At 41.9% G+C, this 23,275-nt stretch overlaps 1 protein-coding gene across 4 annotated transcripts; it reads right to left on the reverse strand.

Moving 5' to 3' along the window:
- Nucleotides 1-396: 396 nt before the first annotated feature.
- Nucleotides 397-22,120, reverse strand: tjp3 (tight junction protein 3). 4 transcript variants are annotated; one of them, XM_084067354.1, is made up of 30 exons: nucleotides 21,980-22,120; nucleotides 15,367-15,423; nucleotides 14,396-14,520; nucleotides 13,893-13,995; nucleotides 13,368-13,665; nucleotides 13,157-13,260; nucleotides 12,752-12,941; nucleotides 12,485-12,566; nucleotides 12,011-12,111; nucleotides 11,302-11,392; nucleotides 10,949-11,140; nucleotides 10,580-10,686; nucleotides 10,096-10,174; nucleotides 9,056-9,144; nucleotides 8,830-8,926; nucleotides 8,092-8,180; nucleotides 7,408-7,477; nucleotides 7,118-7,191; nucleotides 6,961-7,024; nucleotides 6,480-6,636; nucleotides 5,941-6,049; nucleotides 5,446-5,665; nucleotides 4,924-5,123; nucleotides 4,673-4,768; nucleotides 4,448-4,527; nucleotides 3,682-3,892; nucleotides 2,932-3,032; nucleotides 1,847-2,419; nucleotides 1,654-1,712; nucleotides 397-1,052 (listed from the first exon to the last, which is right to left on the reverse strand). In XM_084067354.1, the coding sequence occupies exons 2-30, from the start codon at nucleotides 15,412-15,414 to the stop codon at nucleotides 938-940; spliced, it is 3,924 nt and encodes a 1,307-aa protein (XP_083923480.1). In that variant the 5' UTR covers nucleotides 15,415-15,423; nucleotides 21,980-22,120; the 3' UTR covers nucleotides 397-937. The 4 variants fall into 4 exon arrangements, with proteins under 4 accessions (XP_083923480.1, XP_083923479.1, XP_083923481.1 ...); XM_084067353.1 differs by lacking the exon at nucleotides 21,980-22,120 and adding an exon at nucleotides 17,780-17,971; XM_084067355.1 differs by lacking the exon at nucleotides 21,980-22,120 and adding an exon at nucleotides 15,596-15,668.
- Between the last annotated feature and the right edge of the window lie 1,155 nt (nucleotides 22,121-23,275).

Consider the following 23,275-nt stretch of genomic DNA (forward strand, 5'->3'; position numbering starts at 1 on the left):
CGAGTACAGTCGTACACTTGGTCTAAAAGTCCTGAGGACTTGTTTCCATTGAGGTCCTATGTATTCAATTCATCAACATCAGCATAACAAATAACACCAAAATACAGTATCATCAACAAATATAAAACACTATGTACAGAGTAGAAAAAGTGGAAGAAGGCAGTGAATGCCATCACCTTTCTATTGGAGAAGTGAGATTACCTTCCCCTTTGGCCTCCTGAAAAGTGGATTTTCAGGCTTGTTTTGCATGAAGCAAGTGATACATTTTTTAAGGGATGGTGTCAGGGCATTACACACTTTAGGCAAACAATGCTTGTGATGTAGTATGACAATATATGTAGGCTATTATTAATAATAATATTATACTGTAATATTAAATGAATACACCCAGGAAAATCAAGAAAAATAGTTTATTGTAGTAAAAAGAAAACCTTGTGCAGTTCCATGATGAATCAATAGCTATAAGATGTTACCATTTCTAATAAAACTAGAATTTGTTAAACTGTTACATGCTATAGCAATATGATTTAAAATGAGCTATTTAAATAAAAAATAAAAAAAACAGGCATTCCTGCCTGAATATTATTGATATCTAAATGGATGTACACAAACACTATAAAAACAATACCGGTCTCCCATAGCCCACACCTGAATGAGGCCCTGAGATTGGCCCACAGACATTTTCAAACAAAGTTTTATATCAGTATAAAAATGTAATAAATGTGTTCCTACTAATGTTTCAAATCCTAGAGACAGCTTCAGAGTAGTGGGGAATGAAATTGTTCTTTTGTTCCCATTGTAGTGGAGCAATGGCCTTGGTACTGTTGGCTTCAAAGTTCTTATTCTGAAACGGGTCAATCTGCAGTGCAGTTTCAAGTTGGCCCAATTTCTAGAACACTTTTAAAATGTGCTTTAAATTGCGCTTAAAATGTCAAATCTAGAGTTCTGTTGCCGGACCCCATTCAAAGTCATCTGTCTCATCCTCTTCCTCAGAGCTGTCGCTGCCTCTGATCTGTGTGCGTCTAATTTGAACAGCCTGGTGATGAGCCAGCCTATAGCAGAAAGGAACAGGAAGAGGGAAATATTACCACACCAATAAAATACCGTACCGGAGGTCTAGCCTTTTTAGCTCATTGACTATAACTGCCGACCATTTTCCAAAGCATACTGTAGTTTACTAGTTGTTTTCGAGGAAGTCATTGGATTCTATTCACTTCAGTACGATAAGAAAATCAAGAGATTAGAAATGTGTTTGAGATGGGTAACAACTAAAAACACCAAATACCACTGCATGTTTATTGTTTTGTTTAGTTATATGACTTGGAAAATATAAATGAACTGAAAATGTAATAATAAAGCCATTCATTGGAAAATGGTCTATGTTTACATACAATATATGGCCAAAGCTGTGAATAGACAATGACATTGTCTTGTATTGTCAGTATTGCCTCTAACCACTTGTAATCCTGGCATCTCAGTTTTGGGCATGTCATTATAGGAAAGAAATTCTAAAATTGTTGTTCTGCAGTGCGATACGTTGTGAGCATGTAGATTGGGTATTTTTTTTAAATAATTTAGAAAGTATTTGTGGGTAAGTCGTTAATCACATTGTGGTCTGACTATTACACTAATGGACTCTGAAAGAATACTTACACAAGGAACTGAGGAGACTTCCTGTCTTTTGGTTCTGCTTGTGGCTCTGCAAGGCGAGCCTAGAAGGTGGACAAGGCCAATTTAAAGCAATTTAGTAAATATACACCTGTCATTTAGGATTACAAAACTCTGTCTACAGCAAGTCAAAGACACACGGCTAAAATCACTGGAGTCTTATAAATGTAATATTTACCTGCTCTAGTTTCTCTTCAATAACAGACAAAGTGATGGGTGGAGGACTCTCGGGCTCCATCTCAACAGGTGGAGGTTCAGCCACTGAGTTCAGAGTGGTGGGGTCGGGGGCTATAAAATCTGGGGGTCCATCTGATGGAGTAGTGGGTGCCACTTGTTCATTGGCACTGTAATCTGAATCAGAGTAGCTCCTATGAGAGAGAGCCTTCTCCGGAACAGCGATTTGAGGTGGGCTGTAATCCCCACGTCGGGACAACCTGGGCTCTGGTACATGCATCAAAGGTGGGATTTCTCTGGGCATGTATGAGTCACTATCGGGCTCTGGGTCCATGTCGGAGTTGTGGCGTTCCGAGGCGGGCTCAGAGGACCGGGCTAGTGCGGCTCCAGCAGCTCTGGAGCTCTGCCGCGGCATGGGTTGGTCTTTGTGGAAGGCCTCGTCCAGGTCTTCATCAGTGTAAAGCTCTCCATCGGTGAAGGCCTCTCCATCCGTGTCCTCCAGGTCACTGGCAGCGCTGAGGTAGTCTGAGTGGGTTTGGTCCAGAGTATCCAGATCCTGCTCTGCACCACTCTCCAACTGCATTATAAAAAAGTACAGGATTTTTATTGTTTTATTTAACTTAACTATTTTATTTCACGCAACTTCATCAGCGTGTATAACAAAGGTGAACAGGTGAATAACAGTTAAAGATAAAAAAATATTCTCATATAAGCTTTCCACCCATTAGGCTAATGAAATAAGTGCTATGTATATAGTAAAGTTTCGTGTGACTTATTAAACAAAGCCTTCCATTCATACTAATTTAGCAAGTTATAGCAATTAAGTTCCCTAACAAGTGATTTATCTCTGCCGCAGCAGAAACTCCTCATGTTTTAACTTGTTTTTACTTTAATGACGGATTACATTGTCCTCTATGAAAACACTGGGACTAGAAAACATAATAAAATCTATTATATCATTTCAAAAGTGCATGTCTGTCAATTTAAACACACAGCTGTTTCCTTGATTCCTGCACTTGTGGCGGTTTGGCGATTTCACCAGACAACAGTGAGCAAGTGAACGTGTGTTTGCGTGTGTGACTATCTTACCGCGACCTCAGACACCCAGACTGGTTTGGCTTGCTGGTGGCGGATCTTGTCCTTTAGCATCTCATACCAAACATGGGAGCTGGGCTGAAGGTCAACACGTGCTGGGAGGGAGAGATGAAGAAAGAAAACATGAATACAGTGTAAAAACACACATCACCTGCTAGTAATATATTCTGTTACTCTCACAATAAAGCAGGAAATGTCAGACGGTTTCATAAGTGGAGCCACAGAGCGGAAGGTTGTAACCAATATCTAACAGCGTATACAGCCACGTTAGGGGGAAGAAAATCATTACATTCTACTAGTCTATAGCTTGTATTCAAAAGGTCATGATTTGTTTTGTTTTGTTTTGTGATATAAATGCATTTTGCACCTTTTTATCAAACAGTTCGGTCCATTGTACTTTCATTGTATTGTATTTCAATAGCCAATATACAACTGTGGTTCTCAAAGTGTGGTCCAGCAACCCTCAGGGGTCCCAGGCAAAATGAGTTCATATAGCATCAAAATCAGTTGAAAATAGCCAATCTACAAGCTCAGAACGTGTCGCATCGTGTTCTGAGCTTGTAGATCTGCCATTTTCAAAATATCCCATTAACAACACAAATCTTGTATGGGGGTTCCTGGCACAAAATATTTTCAGATGGGGGTCCGTGGAAAAGACACATTGCTTTGGGGGGTCCTTGAAATTAAAACTTTTGATAAACACTGGCCTTGTTGACCAGGAGGAATTCAATGAGATGATGTTACCTGAGAAAAGATGACTGCAGTGTTTCCTCATCTTGAGGGCCTGTGCATAGAGGCGCCTGGAGCTCTTGTTGGAGTTGGGGCTGTACCTCTGCCTCATGGCCTTCACCTCCTTGCGGCTGTGAGGGTCCAGGAACAGCACCATTGGGTGGTACTGGATGTAGTTTAGCCTCTCCACTGCAGTGGGAGTGATGTCCAGCAGGGGGTGCTTGTCCTGAGAGTTAAAGGGATGTAGGGGTGCAACAGTTAATCAGACTAATCGATTTAAATCGGTTACAATCAATTCATTATTAGAATAATCTACAAGCTCAATGCATCGCAATGAGACACATTGTGAGCTTGTAGATCGTCTGTTTTCACTATTTTTGCAAGACGCTGTTGTGCGGCAAAGTATAAAATAATGCTTTAGGTGCTTAATTGATTATTTGATTAATAAAAAAGTAATAGATAGCGATTAGTAAATAATCGATAGTTGCAGCCGTAAATGCCACAACCAAGAAAATAGGTTGTTTGTTTTGAATGAAGCAGTGAGAAGCAAGCAAAACATAACCTTTTTGATTATATTATTTTACAGTATGGTCAGTATATAATCATGTTGTTTTGGAGATAAAAATGAATTTAGACTAGCAGGTTTCCCTTCTGCTTCATATACAATAACACTCACCCAGACAATTTGCAACAGTCTTGATGTAATCAATCTAATAATCAACCAGTCAAGTAACCGATTAAACGCTTGCTTTGATAAATGTTTCTGACAGTTAGTGTTCACCTTCTCAGCTATCTTCCTCACTGTGTCCAGCTTAATAACTGTAGATCCACTGTCCCCTCCTCCACTGCGGGGTACCATTTCTGTCATTGCACAAGAATCATATAAAGCAGTGTTGATATTTTAGTTTTAAAGGAAAAAGAATATAAATCGACAAAGATGAGAAGCATAAGTTACAACTTGATAAACAATTTGATAACATTGGACAATACAAAACATACAACTAACCTGCCATCTCATATTCATCAGGCAACTCTCTGGCCAGCTTCTCCATGGCAATATCATTAAGAGGACCCAGGATAACAATAGGCCTTTTAAAATTGGCTGGAGACATACAAGTTCCAACAGTATTAAAACCAGTTCAACAAGTAATCAGTGCAATTTGTCTAGTGACATCATGTTTATCATCATAGAAAAGATGTTTGTTTTTTACATGACATTTGAACACAGGCGGATGAGAGAGTCAACAAAACACCAACCTTCTCTGAGCAGCACTTTCTCATAAGCTGGGAAGTTGCCCTGAATGGTGAGTTGCATTAAGTCATCACGATTCCTGCGAACGTTCTTTTTGGCACCTCTGAGCCCCCGTAGTTTCCAGAATTCAGCTCTGGGTCCTGAGACCTGTTGTCGGTCTCCACTGCCCCTCTGAGCCTTCTCCATGCTGGCCAAGGTCTCTGCCCTGGGGAAGAGTACAGCAAACTCAGTCAATGGAAATGAAGTACAGGACAGGGCATTTTGCAATATGCACTGCAGTGCATAGTAAATACATAAATTACACAATATAAATATTAGCATTTAGTCAATTAGTTGTTAATTTTGGTTCAATCATATTTTAATGCACTTTGTAAAGTGCTTTGGATAAAGGTGTCTTATAAATGCACCATTTTACCATTTAAGATTCAATTGAAATTCCATTTATACTTAAAAATATATATTATTATTATATTCTAAAACTAAACCAAGTTGATCAGTCATTTATTCCTTCTCCATGTCCCTCTGACCTGGCTTGGTTGGGGATGGTGCCTTTATCCATTTCATGCAGGTCATGGCCCATACGGATGGCTAGCCAGTTTCCCAGTTTTCCACGGTGCATTGTGTCCACCACCCTGAACACCTCTCCTCTGGTGAAGCTCAGGCCGATGTTGCCTTCCGCCTCATGGTCAAAGTGAGTCCGAATGTAGAAATTGTCTCCCAGGCTAGACTTGAGGATCTTCTTGTAAACTGTGAAATGACAATTATTACGTTAGGCAGAAGAAGAGATTTGTAGATGCTAAAATCCCTTAAATGTCTAATGCCATCTGTTTCTTTAGATATAAACAATTGACAATACGTTGATTTCCATAATAACAATTGAGTTCTTTAAAAAAAATGTGAGTCATTCATTTCATTACAAAATATTGTTTGTACTGAATTGTTTCATTTCCTTTTACCCAGCCCTATAGTAAAGACACAGATATAGTATCTGTGAGAAATCTTTGTACTGTAACGATACTTACGATCCATCTTGTTCTGTGTGCGGATTTCCACCTGCTCCCCTCTCTTGATGTTAAGGAGGAAGTTGGCAGCCTCCTCTCGTGTGAAATGGCCAAAGTCTATTTTATTCACCTATACAGAAACAAGCACACACTTGTTGAGGATAAATAATCAGCTCATCAATAATGTGTGAGATAGTACTATTAAAGACAATCTGATAATTCCTTCTTATTTATTTGCCTAGCACTTTCTAGACATCATCAGTCTCTGGCCACAGTAAAACATAACCACTTAAACCATATATACTTCATTGACTGTGTTTCCCCAGGGGTCTATGCCTGTTTCCCTGTCCTTTTCCGCTCTACACCAAATACCTTACCCCAAAATAGCCACTCTAAAAGCTCACAGTGAGCAGAATGTACACTACACTTATTATGACATGCCAAAATTGGGACACTAGGGTTAACTTTGTTATCAGGGCTATGCTGTGCCGCTGGCCCTTGTCCTCTGCAGTGGAACATCATGTGTAAATAACGAAAAATAACTCAAATGTGTATGTCACCTGCATGATCTGGTCTCCTTCCTTCATGCCCTGATCGTAGGCAGGGCTGTTGGGCTGAACCCCCCCAACAAAGATGCCAACGTCATTGCCACCAACCAACCTCAGACCCACACTGCCCTCTTTCGTAAACGACACCGCCTTCCGATCTGAGCTGTACCTGGAAATGTGAGACACAGAAAGAGAGAGAGAGTGACGGGCAGAGAAAAAGAGGGTGGAGAGGAAATAAAGCTGGTTTATTATAACAATATCATATTAAAAGGTAAGGTAAGCTTTTTGTTAAAAAGGTTAAAGTACTATATTCTGATACTATCAGAATGTAGAGCTATTTAACACTTATTTTAACCAAAGTAAATCACTTACCCTACCTTTAATTGCATAAGAAATAACAGAATACATTTATAGCCACACCTACAAAGTAAAATCCTCAACGTATAACAATGTATAACATATCTATAACCATTTGCAAATGAAGGTTACTTACCCCAGATTCGGTGTAGGGTAGGAGTCTGGCGGTAAAGAGTAGATGGGCTCTTCTACTGTCTTGGCTAAAGGAGATTTCAAACCGTTTAGAATCTTCAGCCAAACACAGGTAAATCAGAAAGCACTGCAAAGGTTTCATAGACCAAACAGATACTCACAGTAAGCTGGAGGGTTATTCTTCACTGAAATCCCTGACCTTATTGTGCCAGTTCCATTAGTAGCTCTGGGAATGCTGCAGGAGAGAACATAACATAATCTGAATACACATTCAGAATATAACATAAATATTTTCTATAAAAAAGGGACATTTTATTATACTTTAGATTCACAGTAAAATCATTGTGTTAATTTGTCCATTTGTAAGAGGATTTTTCTGTGTAATTCTTACCATAACTGTTTATTTAAGTGTAATAGTTAATGATCAGTGACGTTACTCAGGGTCACTTACCTGTGGTTGCTCTCCCGTCCTGAGCTCCCAGACCTCCTAAGATGTGACAGCTGGTCTGACTCTGACGAGTCTGAATAGGACAAAGTTACACAGTCAGGTATAACTCCAGCATATACATCGCAACCCTCAGTGTTGGCTGTTAACGCTGGTTGTAAAAATTGACCCTTATTAGCAGCATCGGCATGGATATGTCGTTCCTGATGTAGGTGTGTGAGCAATATTCATCATATGACCATATCCAATTGGCAAATAAATATTATGTCCCTCTTCTCCTTTATTTGGTGAAGTATGTAGACCGGATAGGGCACACAGAGCGAGTTGGTGAAACAAAATGCAATAAAAGCCAGTGTTCTCGTGGTGGTCCCTTTCCTTTAACGCCAGCTCTAACAATTCTGCTGCTGCCAAATTATTGCTGCATAATTTGTTAACTAGTAAAAACAAGAACCACTAAACAAGTAACTTACAAGGTTACAAACGTAAATGTTTGTAAAGCTAGATTTTAGCAAACAGATTTGTCACAAAGTGCTTTAAAGTTAACAATGGATATTAATTACAGATACAAATGTGAAAGAAACAACACATTTCTGTGCAGGCATACGTGTATGCATGAATGTTTGAGGAAGGGAGGGTAAGAGAGTGTGAGAGAGGATAGGACAAACAGTTAATGGTGTACTGTATACCGACCATCTGGAGGTGGTTTGTTGGGCGGCAGGACTGGTCGAGGAGGCTCCTGTTTCACTGAGGGTGGAGAAGACCCCGTCTCCGAAAGGACTCTGGGAGGGGGATACCAAGAAACAACCCTGTCATTAAACTCCTTTGACATATTTTAGATATGTGATAATAGAGGACTCTAGAGTATTAGCAAATTGATTTTGTTCTGGGTGATATACCCCATACTTTGTGTTATAATACTTTTGTATAACAGTGCTATATAATTTTGATCATTTTGATAATATTTGATTTATAACACACTTTATATTTGACACAAAGTCAAACGTTTCAAGTTTAAAAACACACAAAGGCCTAGTTAAAAAGAAAGGCTCAATGTAATCCCTTGCAGGGAGTTTCAGGTCATAATGTGTGTGTACAGAGTTGTTTGAGTTGAGACAACACTCATCTGTGTCTTAAGCAGATAAACCAGTCTAACATCCTGCCTCGATATATCTTTGCATATACTGTATCTGCACTGAGACAGTGACCTAAAAAAAAGAACTTTATTTCTTTGAAACGCAACATCAAGGACCTTTGGTCAAATGCATTATTTTTTACACAACTGGAGTTGTGTGCAATTGTTTGGATATGGGATTGCATGCTACGGGCTCAGTGTCTGGTCGGGCCATCTGCACCTGGTTTTAATATATATTTTCAGTGACATCACAGCACCATGCTCAAACCACACTCGTGTTGTCCTGTCAGCCATACCTGTATCTGTTCGTGGCTGGTTTCAAGTGCCCACTGTCTGAGGAGTCCCTGCGCGGGACAGCTGCATAGCTGGCCTCCGACTCTGAATCTGAGTGAGCTGTGTACAGAAATATGCACCTTCAATACACTTTCAACACTCACTTTGTACACTCATCTCATATTCATTTCATCTATTCATGCATGCACCCACTCACCCACCCAAACACACACACACACACACACAAACCTTTCTGTGGTGGAATGCTGGCTGTTACACTGGGTGCCCTCCAGCGTGGGGGCTCCACCTGGGTAGGCTGGGAAACATCCGGGAGGACTCTGGAAGAGAAGAGAGGGAGGCGGGAGTGAGGGAGGAGGAAGACAACAAATCTCAGTTACGTTTGGAGAGGGGGGGTCGCGTGGCTAATATGATGATTATTGATGATAGGAAGAGGTGGAATATTGAATATTCACCTTAGCTTCTCTGGGGGGTAGCTCTCTCTTTGGCGGTTAACATGCGTTAAAAGTGATCACAGTGTATCAACAAAAAGCAAGGGATCAATTCATTCGGCAATGTGGGTCCCGCTTGACCTGGCCTTCTTACAGTACTAGGTCTAAAAACTTTCAGCCAAATGTCAACTGATGATCAAGTGTTATACAAAACATGCCATCTTATCTTTGTTGACACTTTTATTCATTTATGAGATATAAGAGTGTAAAGAGACAGGAAGCTGTCAGAAGAGAGATAGGGGAGACACACGAGACATGACGGCGGGAGTCTGATTTGAACCCGGGTCCCCGCAACTTCACAAGAAGTGCATTAACTGTTTGAGCCACCAGGCTGAACATGCTATCTTTACTCGGAATTGATATGGGGTATTGTTTTGTTATCAGGCTGTTTTGAAATCAGGGATTGAGGTTTCCTCTGGAACATCAACATAAGGACATGCTCAGTGTAAGTCATTTTTATTTCATTGCTTAACAAATCAAACACAACTTCAATCAAAAATACAAATAAAAAAAAGGTATCACGCGGTACACGGTCAAAAAACAACAACAACAACACACAAATCAAATACAACTAAAGACTAGGATTCTACAAACACAAAATAACCAAATCAATTAAAATCACAAGACAGAGAGTTAATAAAAAAAAAAGCTTAATGGTAAGCTATGATTAGCTAATGAAGACATGCATAACATGCATCGTTTTCTCAATGTCCCAGTCCGGGGGATCTTGTTGAGGGGGGAGGGGCTAGGAAGATGTGACAGTGGGATCCTCATCTATACCTGTATCGGGAGTCTTGGCTGTGGGGGGTGCCCTGCCTCTGGGGGGGTCCGGAACTGCCGTCTGACTCCGACTCAGAGTCTAGGGATTGACAGAGAGAATCAATGTGGTAGTTTTAATGTTAATGTTATCATCATGTGGTGGCTTTAATGTTAATGTTAGCAGTGTGTGGTACATTAGCTTTAAGGTTAGGCTCTGACCATAGATGAATTGGTGGTAGGTACTGCTGAGTTGTTACCATATCATAACCAGCACCTCCAGTTCAGAAGGACTTCAAACATGTTAATTTAAACTGTTTTGCGGCCTCAGGATATGGTTTATGTGTATACAGAGCTTGGGGGTATGAGGTTAGACTGGGGTGTGTGTGTGTGTGTGTGTGTGTGTGTGTGTGTGTGTGTGTGTGTGTGTGTGTGTGTGTGTGTGTGTGTGTGTGTGTGTGTGTGTGTGTGTGTGTGTGTGTGTGTGTGTGTGTGTGTGTGTATTGACCTGGGGGTGCGGCTCTAACAGGAGAGTTGACACGCCGAAGTGTGTCTTGGCGAACATTGATGGGGGAAGCAGTTCTCATTCCAGGGTGGGGCAGGTCAGGAAGAACTCTGTGGGGGGGGGGGGGGGGGGGGGATTAAGTTAAGCTGTATTTACACTACTATAGCAGTATATGTTACAATAACAATGCAGGCATTTTGACAAGGTATTGCCGGTTCTAAAATCATCTTGAATGTCGGCATAATCTGTGCACGTTCACACATAGTAAATTGCTAGCATTTCAAGCAAGTGTGAAGAATCAGGAATGGATCAACAATTGAAAGATTACTGAGTGGAAACAAGAGAGAATCTACTATGCATTGCTGTGCTTACTTGTATCTGGAATCATGCCGTGGGCTCTCTCTCCGCGGGGGAGGGGAAGCACTCCGGTCCGAGTCCGACTCCGACACAGGCTTACGGGGCCGGGACGCCCGGGAGGCACTGGAGGAGGGGCGTGGGGCGGTCCAGCTGTGGGCCGCAGGAGAGGCTCGGGGGTTGGGGAGGGTGGAGACTCCTGACATACTTCTGGAATGAAAGATGAATAACTCTTTCTATGAAGCCCATATTTATGCAATATAGATACCTTCATGACACATATTTTAAGATGAAAGTGCATGAAAGTGAAGTCGATGTATAAAGTGGCATGATTGAATACAAAGAAACACAAATAGTTTTTCCTCACTGACCTGTATTTATTGGAGTGGTCCCTGGTGTCAAGAGTGTCTCTCCTGGCAGGAGGTGGGGAGGCACTGTGATCGGACTCAGACTCTGAGGGGACTGGAGAAGCAAGATCAACAGTAAAATCATCAACTACGTTCTTTTACAACAGATATCGTTATGTATTTACACCAGTCCTCCCTATACTGCCTGCAATTTTTGGGAATAATATTCTTTCTCAGGGCCCTATTTTCACCAGTGCCTTACCCATTATCCCTAAACCTCTTTGCCATGTTTTACTATTTTTAAAAACATTTTCAAATAGTTCAAATAGCCAATCTACAAGCTCACAACGTGTCGATGTAGATCGGCTAGTTGAACTATTTGAAAATGTTTTAAAAATTAGTAAAAAATGTCAAAGAAGTTTAGGGATAATGGGTAAGCAAAAATAGGGCCCTCAATGTGATTTCCAGCTGCTTTAGACAAACAAACCAGCTCTGCTCACACAGTAGACGTCAGAGCTTTGGTTACAGTCATTTCCCATTTAGACTCCCGTGAAAACACAGCTCTGTGTCATCAATATTGTTTATGTCGACGGGCTGTCCCCGTTAATATTTCTAAGCTTCTGGGGGTGCCATCTTTGGTTTGGTTATGTGAGAACCTGTTTGTTTTTTGAGCGTGTAATGAATCAACTGAGCCTGGATCTGTTAGAAGAGCGCTATTCTCAGCAGGACTGACCTCTGCGAGGAGGGTAGGCCTTGGCGGGAGGCCGGGTCAGGGTGGAGCGCACCGGGGATGAGTCACGGGACTTGGCTGGAGGAGGTGGTTCAGCTCTGGTTCTGGATTTAAAGATAGGCAGAGATGAGAAAAGCCATCCTTCTATTCTTAGAAACGTACAGATAGCAAGGTGAGGCGAGAACCTGATAATACCAGAGAACAACAGAGATGGCGAGCAAGACAAGCATAATGTCTGTGATGTGAAAGACATTACATCATTCAATAATCTAATTCATAGAAGCTTCTTGTGTCCAGCACAAATTATGACCAGGATAGAGTGAGTAACCAAATACTGCATCTGTGGGGAGAGAGTGTGTGTGTGTGTGTGTGTGTGTGTGTGTGTGTGTGTGTGTGTGTGTGTGTGTGTGTGTGTGTGTGTGTGTGTGTGTGTGTGTGTGTGTGTGTGTGTGTGTGTGTGTGTGTGTGTGTGTGTACCTGCGTGTCCGTTTCTCTCTGGTGGGGGGGCGGGACACTCTGTCTCTAGGAGAAGGAACGTCTGTGTCCAGGTCTGAAATGTCTGACAGGAGAAAGATGGGCATTGTGCTTTAAGATGACATCAGACATTGGTATTTGACAACAATATCCCAGATAATTCCGTTATCATTCTTTGCGTCACTCTTTATCCATCTTCACTCGTTCAGACCCCTTCACCGTGTCAAATTACTGCACAGCACACACGTCTCCCTCGGTTTCTCCACTCACCCTCCAGCTCAGAGCTGCTGTTTTTGTGGCGGTCCTCCTCGCTGTTGGGGGCACTGTCCTCCACCTCTGGAATGCTGACCAGGAACTTGCGGTCATCCCTGAGAACCATCATGGTCAGTTTGCCCCTGCTCTTCTCCACCAGGTGCTTGGTCTCCAGCAGCGACAGGTTCTCTGTTGTCATGCCATTTATCTGAACACAGGGAATATAGGGGCTAATTACGTTAATTGAAAATAACAATAAATAATGTATTTTCACAGTCATACAACAAAAAAGAAAAACAATAATTGTTATGATCCAGGCTGCTACAATATTATTTTATTATCCTTTATTGTCCCCTTTATATTGATGCACCAACGCAAATATCCTGACTACTATCATCTGAGAGCCAGATTCGTTATTCTCACCTTGAGAATAAGGTCTCCCTCTTGCAATGTGCCTTCTTTGGCAGCCAGGCCAGTTTCTGTCATGTGTTTAATGAAGATCTGACTGCCCAGCTTTAGTCCATATTCTGCAGACACAGGAAGACAACAAGAAACACCAATATGATTTCAAGGTGCTTCCAAACAGCATAAGGATTTTAGACTTGAAATCCTCTCTCGGCTCATTTCTGCTTACCATCTGTGAGTTTCTTCTTAATTAGGGTGGCTCTGATGGGCTTTTCTGCTACGTCCTGGCGTGGCAGTCTCTTGTACCCTGACGACACGAGGGGCAGCGTGTGTCCGTTGCGATCCGGGGAGGAGCTGCGTGCGCGGTAGCGGTAGCGGTCAGAGTCTCTGCCCTTGTCGCTGCCGTCTGAGTAGCGTCGTGGACGTCGAATGGGAGCGTCCTGTTCAAGCAGGTTGGAGTGAGAAGCGGCCCGAGTCGGCCTAGAGGTGGTTGCTGGGATTTGGATCTTACGAGGACGCTTCACAGTCTGCAGAGAGGGCAACAGACAGACAGAGAGAAAGAATGTGTGGCAGAGAGATGGAGTGTTAGGGTACAGCTGAATGTTATGGGGGTTTTCCAATGCGTTGTATAGGCACCTTTAAGTGTTTAAACTGCATACTTCATCATTAATGTCGGAAAGAACATAATGATCAAAACTCCAAAATCAACACTACAGAGAACAAACAACAATGAGGTAGAAGGGGGTCTACTCACTACGTTGGCTGTCTTGCCACATGACTTGAGGTTCTGAATAGTGAAGTTAGAGTGGACGTTTTCCATAGACACTCCATTGACCATGACGACTTGATCTTTGGTGCTATAGGGTAGAGGCACAACATTGTCAATGTGATAACATGTGTACTGTGAGAAACTGAATATATGTGTGTGTGTGTGTGTGTGTGTGTGTGTGTGTGTGTGTGTGTGTGTGTGTGTGTGTGTGTGTATATATACTGTACACACACACACACACACACACACACACACACACACACACACACACACGTATATATAAATGAGTGTGTGTGTGTGTGTGTGTGTGTGTGTGTGTGTGTGTGTGTGTGTGTGTGTGTGTGTGTGTGTGTGTGTGTGTGTGTGTGTGTGTGTGTGTTTAGTATTTTTTGTCCCTTCAGGCATCTTTATTCATGCATGTGGGTCAGTGAATGCAAATAGTCATGATAAGGCCTGAAGTAATTTCAGTGCAATAGTAATGAACTCACAACAGCCTTCCCATTGCTGGTCCATTAGGCAGCACGTCCGAGATCACTATAGCCGTGTCCCCAGTGTCAGGGTTGGGCTTGTCCCGGCCTCCTGATAGGGCAAAGCCAAACCCAAACTTTGAATCCTGGAATTAAGAAACGAGGAGATGGAGATAAAGAAAGAGACAAACAAAGCAAGACATAAGAGAAAGAGGGATGGCAGAATAAAGGGGAAAAGGTGACGGGGCAAATGAGAGAGAGAGATAATTTGTAAATTGTAATATGGGAAAAGAGAGGGTGTCAGAGTGGAGCGGGGGAGAGCGCATGTGTGGGAGAGAGATAGGAGAAAAAGAGTACATTCCATCAGCACTGAACTGTATCACCTGAGCCAGTAGGCAGGTGCTATAGTGTAGCAGGGTGTGTCTCTGTGAATTCCTTCCCCCTTAATTTAACCCACAGTGTAAAATGGACCCTCTGTCCCCCTAACAGTTCAATTAACACTGAGGAATTTGCTGTGCACAGTGAAACTGATAGTTCTGAAGCCCAGTGAAACTCAACCCCCCACAAAAGCTTTAACAATACATTCTTTAAAAAAACAACCAGTTCAAGTACCTATGAACTTAAGTCTCGCTTAGCCAGACGATCAGAGATCTCCACCTACTGATACATCTGGAGAGATCTAACAGCATAGCAGACCTACTGTAATGCAAAAACTTTAGGACGGCCCTTCATATGGGGATAGAACAGTATCAGGACTCGTTTTCAAAGCAGTGGGCATAGGTTTCTTAGCATTGGTTTTCCCTGGTTTTAGCCCATAATTAAATATTTAGATTTACCCATACGTAACACTAGGCCCTAGTAGGCGGAAATCTCTGATTGTCTGGCTATAACTGAGACTACTTGACTTTCACCTTTTGCGTTGAAGCTTTTGGTCAAAATAAAAGTCAAAACCTACATATCAGTGAATGATAGAGAGAGATATGCCTACTTACTTTGTTCAGCGTTATTGTATGTTGCTCCCATATTGTCAGCTCCTCCATGCCTGGTTTCTGAAATGACAGCACAGAAATGATGAGACGCCAAAAGTCATGCAGCCATAATACTCAACTACTGGCTGAATCCCATATGAAGCTCTCACATTAACAATATGAAGCAATATGTCAACTAAAGAATAGTTCGCAAACACAACATCAACATCTGGCAGAGTGTCCAAGCCCTTAAAGTCAGAACAGCAGAGTCCAAGTCCTTACAGAGTCAGAACAGCAGAGTCCAAGACGGTCCTTACAGAGTCACAACAGCTGAGCAAGGGGCAGGAGTGTATGACACTAAGCATGCACTCACCTGTCTCATTCCTGTCTGACAGGTATGGGGGAGGGGCTTCCTGGAAAGTGGGAATGTGTGTACGCTCCCTCCCTCTCTCTCTCTCTCTCACCCCTAATGTCCCTGTGGTGGCAATGACATATGACACCGGGGGGTTGTTCAGTGAACTGGTGCACAGAAACAGAGCGTATAGAACTGAAGTGACTCCCTCCTCTCCCGCTAAAACAGAGACTCTGTGACTGTTCTACACAGTACACCGTGTATATCTCTGTCCTTCCCGTTCTGTAAACAGTACACTCACACTTGGCCCCAGGAGCTGGTGAAACGGTAGAGTGTTTGTAGATAGTCAACTGCTTTCAGTTAACAGTCTTTTGTTATTCTGAACAGTATACCGTAACCATTTGCTGAGCTAACACACACACAAACACATAATAGATTTATTTTCAGTCAGTGGTGTAGTCTAACATGAAGCGCAGACCAACCTAGAGACAGACGCTGTCTTATTTGTTTTGCTGCACTGACATACCAATCATGACTCCCATTTCCAACATTCCAGTTCATTTCAAAACCAAACAACAAGCAAGCAGGCCATATACAGTATGTAATATATGTCAGCCGCAGAAAGGGTTTCCTGGACAAAGATATTGGAACAAAACTGGTAAAGCCAGCTAACCTACTCTGAAGCACAAAATGGTTCTGTTGTATACCAATTATTACACAGCACATGCCGGTCTATTCAAATAGCAAGGGTATAAGGAAGACATGTAGGGCATATAATATGAGTAGGGAGTGGAACGCAGTGACACACATTTACATCAGCAAGGTAAACACAGACTCTTACAAGCAGGAACAGCAGCACAGGAACACTGTATGTGACCTGTGAACAGTAGACTGTTTGTTTGACCAAGTTAATGATGAACCAGAACATGGTAGGGAAAAATGTCTGACAAGGACATAGGGCTAGTAATTTCTAACATGAGAGCTGGCCGTGGTCACTGACATTGGTATATATGACGTACCGTTTGCTATTACTGTTGTAAGCTAATGTGTGTACAGCAAGATGAAAACCGACCAACCGTGGTTTGATAAAGGTTCAAAATTGTAAACTTTATCACACCAGTTCCTGGGGAGGTAAAAACCAGTGACAGTGTTCATCTGACCCATCCCGGGCCTGGATGATAAAGGTTCCAAATAGAACATTTATCGACATGCACTCAAATGCACTGGAACGTCCAATGCACATGACTACACACCTCAGACAGCCATAAACGTGGCTTTATCCCAGTGCCTACTGAAGGTGTAGTGGCCAGTGGGAGCCTCCACATACAGTAACAGTCTTTCTCAACACAGAGCAAAGACAGAGGACACTAAAAGAACAGTTACGTTCCTTTTAATACAAAAGCTATGATTTAGTATACACAACCTTAGTTTAGGATACAACACACAGACTTTATCTGTAGGGAAAGGAATGATTTTGTCAAAATTCACACCAAGAGCGCAAAATAGATAACATCGATTCCATTGAAATAGGAGAAACAATGAATGATAATGAACCATGCAAATCAGCCTTGGAGATTTGTTCCTGAAAATAAGCTGAGATTTCCAACAACAAACCAGGCTTTTGGACAATTGCACACAATGAATATGTATTATATTGAAATTATCCTTAAAGTCAGGGTTGTGGCACATACGACAACGCTCCCTGTAATAGTCCATTGAGTGTTACAATGAAATCAAACAGGAACAATACCTGTCAGTGTCAGTAAACAAATGCCAGGTGAAAACAGGAAGTGAGTGTTGCTGCCCATGGTATGGTGGGTGGAGGCCTTGTTGTAGGCATTCTATGAAGAGAATGTTTATCTACCAGCTAGAACCTACACTGCAAAATCCTTAGTCCATTGTTACAGTACAGTATATACTCTGAGAGTTAACTGACACTCAGGATTTTGCAGTGTTTCAGATGGGTGAAGCAATAAACAGCTAGAATGTAAACATCCACCTCTCATCATCACACCTTTTAATTTTCAAGCACTTCGACATAGAACAGTAGACCATAAATGTTTGTATTGTTAGCTTCCCACTCACCACTTGTTCTTTGAACCTCACTTCCATGTTCCCCACTGGGATCACTAAGCCTAGCAGCACACCTGCGGCCTCCTCCACTCAGTAAACAGGCACTTCTTTATATTCCATATGGCAACATTGCAACCGGACGTCTCGGCAAAATCAAAGATCCCACACTTTTTCCCCAGCTCCGATTACTTCCTCGTCAGATCAACTGTGTGTAGATGACCCTGTGTTGGCCGCTGTCCAGCTGACACCCGATCTCCCTGAGGTTATCAATATCTAATGTGTCTGGCTGTGGTGTTCTTCTGTTAGGAAGGGGAGAAACAAAACACCTACCGTAGCCGAAAACCCAGCTGGAGGGCTCCTCCCTCATACAGGCAGAGGACTTTCTATTGCCCTTTATTGCCGGGGACTTAAGGTGGTACCACCCTGTCATGCATAATCCCCCCCGCCCCCCTCCCTCATCGACTTGAAAAGGTGAAACACGTTAAGTGAGATAAAATAGGTAATCATAAACCAGTCAAATAATAGGAGATCATATAAGACTTAAACAGATACAACTATGGGAAATGCTCTGTACACTGCTCAAAGGGACGGGCAAATTCAAACGCTGTCATTGAGAGAAGGTGATGTCATTATCATTGTTACTGTTGGCAGAGGTAACTTCTTGAAAAACAAAAAAAACTTCACCACTCCTTGTTTCTCTGAAGTGAGGTACAAAAACAAAAAGCAAGCTACAGCTTGGTCAGCAAACTTTAAAAAAAGCGCAGATTGCAGGGAAGACTCCCTTCCTAGTGATAATCTACATGACAATGTAGTCGCCCACAAAGTACGGTAAGCTTGAGATAGTCAAGTACAGCACAGCATGAAGATCAATCCACTTACAGGTACTACCAGTAGTGGTGGTGGAGGCTCTGGGGGCAGGGAGCCAAAATGCTTCATCAGTTTCATTCGTTGAGTCAGATTCATGATGATACGAGCAGGGTTAACTCCCTTTTTAGTGAAAAACAAAACGAAACAAAAAACCCTGGTGTGGTGACCAACAGAGTCACCCCAGGTCTTACTTCACACAGATACACACAACACTATCTCCAGAGCAACCTGGAGTCAGTCAAAGAAATAGAGTGTCTTTGTAGTCAAGGTCTCAGCAGGATATGGTCGCTACAACTTTATATAGTCCTGGAAAGAAATATTCTCCAAAGAGGCAAGATAACAGCAAAGAGAAACAAAAAAACAAAAACCCTATGAACCAGTTAAAAACAAGCTTCTTGTCTGTTCCCGGCAGCTACTGTAGGCCATTAATCCATATTCCAACGGTATCCTCAAACGTGTTTTGGATGGGATCATGAAGTCAAAAAGGTCCGCTGGCTTTCACTGCCAGTCCTCAGTGTGTGTGTCTGTGTGCATGTGAGCAGTTTGTTTAGGTACTGGTCTTTCCCACAGGGCAGCAGCAGGTCTCAAGCTGCTGCCTGGGTTTAGTTCAGCTCGGCACTATGGTTACGCAGGGGGGAATGAGAATACTGGGCCGTTAATAATTGACGACAGTGTTTGCTACACCAGAGCCCTGAGTAAAGGTTCCTGGGTTCCCTAACTAACAGACCCACACACTCACTGTGTTATGGGACCAGGAAACCGCAATTTAGCTATACTGGGAACTGTGATTTTATCTACTCTACATGGCACACATTTTATGCATGGCCCAGAGCATGGGTGTGATGCTGCAATCTAGGCCTAACTCTGCGTGCCACTGATCGTCAGCACCCTGCCAAACCAAGTGCACAGGTTGGTCTTTTGACTTGTGCCCTACTTGCATGGGAGGAGGAAAGGGGTGAGGCAGCTAACTATACATGTATCTACATTACTGCAAATGTGGACAAATGGTGCTGTTTATCACATCTCCGTCAAGGGAACTTGTCTTCCGGTTTGAAAGAAATCAACAAATCCACTTGTCTTCCGGTTTGAAAGAAATCAACAAATCCAAGGAAAGAGGCTACTGTGGCTAAGTGTTTGTGTTTAGTTAGGTGGAACAGCTGGCCTTTGGACCACTACTAGCCATACTGAATCATTAATAGGTCTGAGGGAAATGGGACAGTGCCAAAAACACTGAGGTATCAAACAGGCCTGTTTGAAAAGTTAAAGATACTGGGCACTTACTAGAATAAACATTTGCCAGTAGCAGAGAGCTGGAGGTGATGGTGTGCACTTTCTTCAGTAAGTAGCAAACAGTAACTTCTTAATAGGAATGACATTCTCCTCTATATAGACAATTGGCAATATGTATTTGCTGTGCAATAAACCTACTACTTTACTACTTTATCAAATATCTTCTTATGTCCCTTGTTCATGTCAAATGTGAGCTAAACTTTGAGCTATTGTACAGTGGCTTGGTGTAACAACAAACTTGATATTTTCATAGAGAATGAATCAAGCTAGCTTTTTCTCTGGCTGACTAGTTGAGCATCATGTGACTGCAACATATTGTACATTTTTGCTCGATGGTTAACAAAAATAACAAAAAGGCTTCCTCCAAGGCCATAGTTTTGGAACACTCAGTGGTTTACAGGTCCCACAGAGTGGCTGTAATTACACAGTTTCTTTTAGCTTCTAGGGGAATACCAAAGGTATGTCCTCAACATTGTTTACATACCACAAACACTCACTTTACAACTAGCCTCAGTGCCATTGTATGTCATTGTCATGGTATGGTATTCTTCGCTTAATTAATCACTTAATACTGACATTAAGATTGATACAGCCGGATAGCCCTTCAGAAATGATCAATGAGTCTTCATTTCCCAGACAGAAGCCATAATGCTCCACATACTGTATTACGATAAGAACATAAATCTCAAGTTGAAACAGATGAAACTCTGTAGTGGGCTTTACAGAATGGCAATCAGATTTGTTTTTGAATTGTGATGAATACCATCACCTCACCATCAAACACCCCCTATGCAAATAACAGCAGTCAATTGGAAGGCAAGACGCAGCTATCTGGGAATGCGGAGAGGCGAAACTATTGTGAAACTTTATGGCAGGCAGGCAGAAACCTGCATGTGTGGCAGAACCAGTAAGGTAAGCTAGGCCAAGTCAATTGGTCCTTTAATCTGAAAGCATCCCACACGCACACGAGCTTACATAGATGACCCCCCCCCCCCCTCCCATACACAACACAACACAACACAACACAACACAACACAACACACACACACACACACACACACACACACACACACACACACACACACACACACACACAGAGGAAACAAGCCCTTAGAGGGCTTTTTGTGTTATCCTTTTAGCATCATTGCATAAATCGTACTTCATTCTTTGATGACTTGAGTACACAGGACCCCAATGGAAACAAGCTTTCCATTGGGTTTAATATCCTCTTAGCAGACCTTGTATTGAACTGTAATTTGTTTGCAAACTGCTGATAAAGTATTCGATCAAAACACACACACACACACACACACACACACACACACACACACACACACACACACACACACACACACACACACACACACACACACACACACACACACACACTGTCATGGAATGCATTGTCAAACATGTCAGGATGGTTGTAATTTTGAGCCTTATTAGACTATTGTCAATGTTAATACACAATGGAAATGATCATGCTATACGCAATCACAATAAAAGTGATTTCTCAGATATCTAGCCAGTGGTGTAAAGTAACTGAGTACTTAAGTACAATGTTGAGGTATTTTTACTTTACTGGAGTATTTCCAATTTTCAGTACTTTCACTACTTCTACTCCACTACAGCTCAGAGGCAAACATTGTACGTTTACTCTACAACAATTATTTGAGAACTTTAGTTAGTTACTTTGTAGATTTAGATTAGTAATAGCAGATCTACAAGTCGTTCAGCTATTTTCAAAATCTTTGCATACATTTTGAACTTGTGAAATAGGACATTCTGCATAACAAGTTCTTTTACTTTTAAGTATATTTTGATGCCAATACTTTTGTACTTTTACTCAAGTCAATTTTGAACACTGACTGAACTTGTAACAGAGTGTTTCTACAATGTGGTATTGATACTTTTATCTAAGTAAAACATAGTGTGAGCACTTCTTCCACCACTGTATCTAAGGGTTCATCCCCAAATGATTTTTAATGTCAACCGCACCTTCCCTTTGTCAATGTGTCAACAAAGCTTAGCTATTATTACAATGACTAAACTCACCTGTAAACTTGGAGAGTAACGTCCAGTAGACTCCTCACACACACGTAAGAACGAAGAACTCAGTAGTTAAACAGTAAACTGATGTACAGTAACCGAGAACTAACTACAAACTACTTGTAAAGTCGCTAAACCTACCTGAAGACTAGAGGCGAGAAGGGGCGTGCCATTGGAGGTGAAGGCTAAGGGGGGGGGGGCATACTTCGCCCGCAATAGCCAATCTCCAAGCTCACCGAGCGTAGCGGAAGCGACGCGCGGTGAGCTTGGAGATTGGCTATTTTCGACGCGCGAGCGACACCGGCTTGCGGTGGAGCGTAAATTAGGCGCTGTGGTTTCACGACGTCATCACGCAGGTACTCGCAGGTAGGCGACGCTCGGAAATGAGTCATCATGTCAAAATGGGCTTGTCAGTGTTATCCTAAAGGTAGCAAAAAGGTTCAAGTACTACATTCTGATAGTAATCATTGCTACAGAGCGTTTGTTGGGTCATAGAGGTCTCTCCAGCTCTTTAGTAAACAGAATATAGTACATTTTCAGGTAGGTGACGCAATTTAAGCCAATCAGGAGAGAGCACTGAAAACGCATTTTCTGTTTAATAAAGAGCTGGAGAGACATGGGAGACTCCTTTTACTGAACAAACACTCTATAGCAATGAGTACTATCAGAATAGAGAGCTATTTAACACTTATTTTAAGTAAATCATTACCCTACCTTTAACTCTATGGTGTTAAATAATCAACCGAAATTATATTTCCAAACCTTTTTTTTAGGTGTTTATAACTACACTGTAGATAAAGTGTAGTAAGTCTAGATTTGTAAGTCTATATTCTTACTCTAAATCACAGGAGAGCTGAGGCATAAATTGGATTAGTCTGTTTTGGAATTCCTCTCAAATCTGTCTAAACATACAGAACAAATGATATTGTTAAAGACAACTTCCCTTTTCACACAGTAATCTGGCAAGCCAATCTGTGTCAAAGTAAATCAGGGCCCCAGTGAGTTTTGTACTGAGAAAATGTGGAGCTATTGAGAGATCATAATGATGTTATTATCAGTTAATTTAGCTATCACCTGACATAAATAAAAATGTGCTTTAATATGAGACAGTTGGAATTAAATGTTTCACTTTCATTTCAATAGTAGGCCTATGTTTCACATACATAGCAGCCTACTATTGTTTGTTTGTTTGTACTGTATATTATATTCTCACATAGATATTATGTTTGCATGGAGGCATCAGTGCTATATACAATAGCAGTAGGCCTATATGTGTGATTTCTATTTATGTTGTATTAACAA

This window comes from Gymnoscopelus microlampas (assembly GCF_963454915.1).
Source record: "Gymnoscopelus microlampas genome assembly, chromosome: 9".
Taxonomy (NCBI): domain Eukaryota; kingdom Metazoa; phylum Chordata; class Actinopteri; order Myctophiformes; family Myctophidae; genus Gymnoscopelus; species Gymnoscopelus microlampas.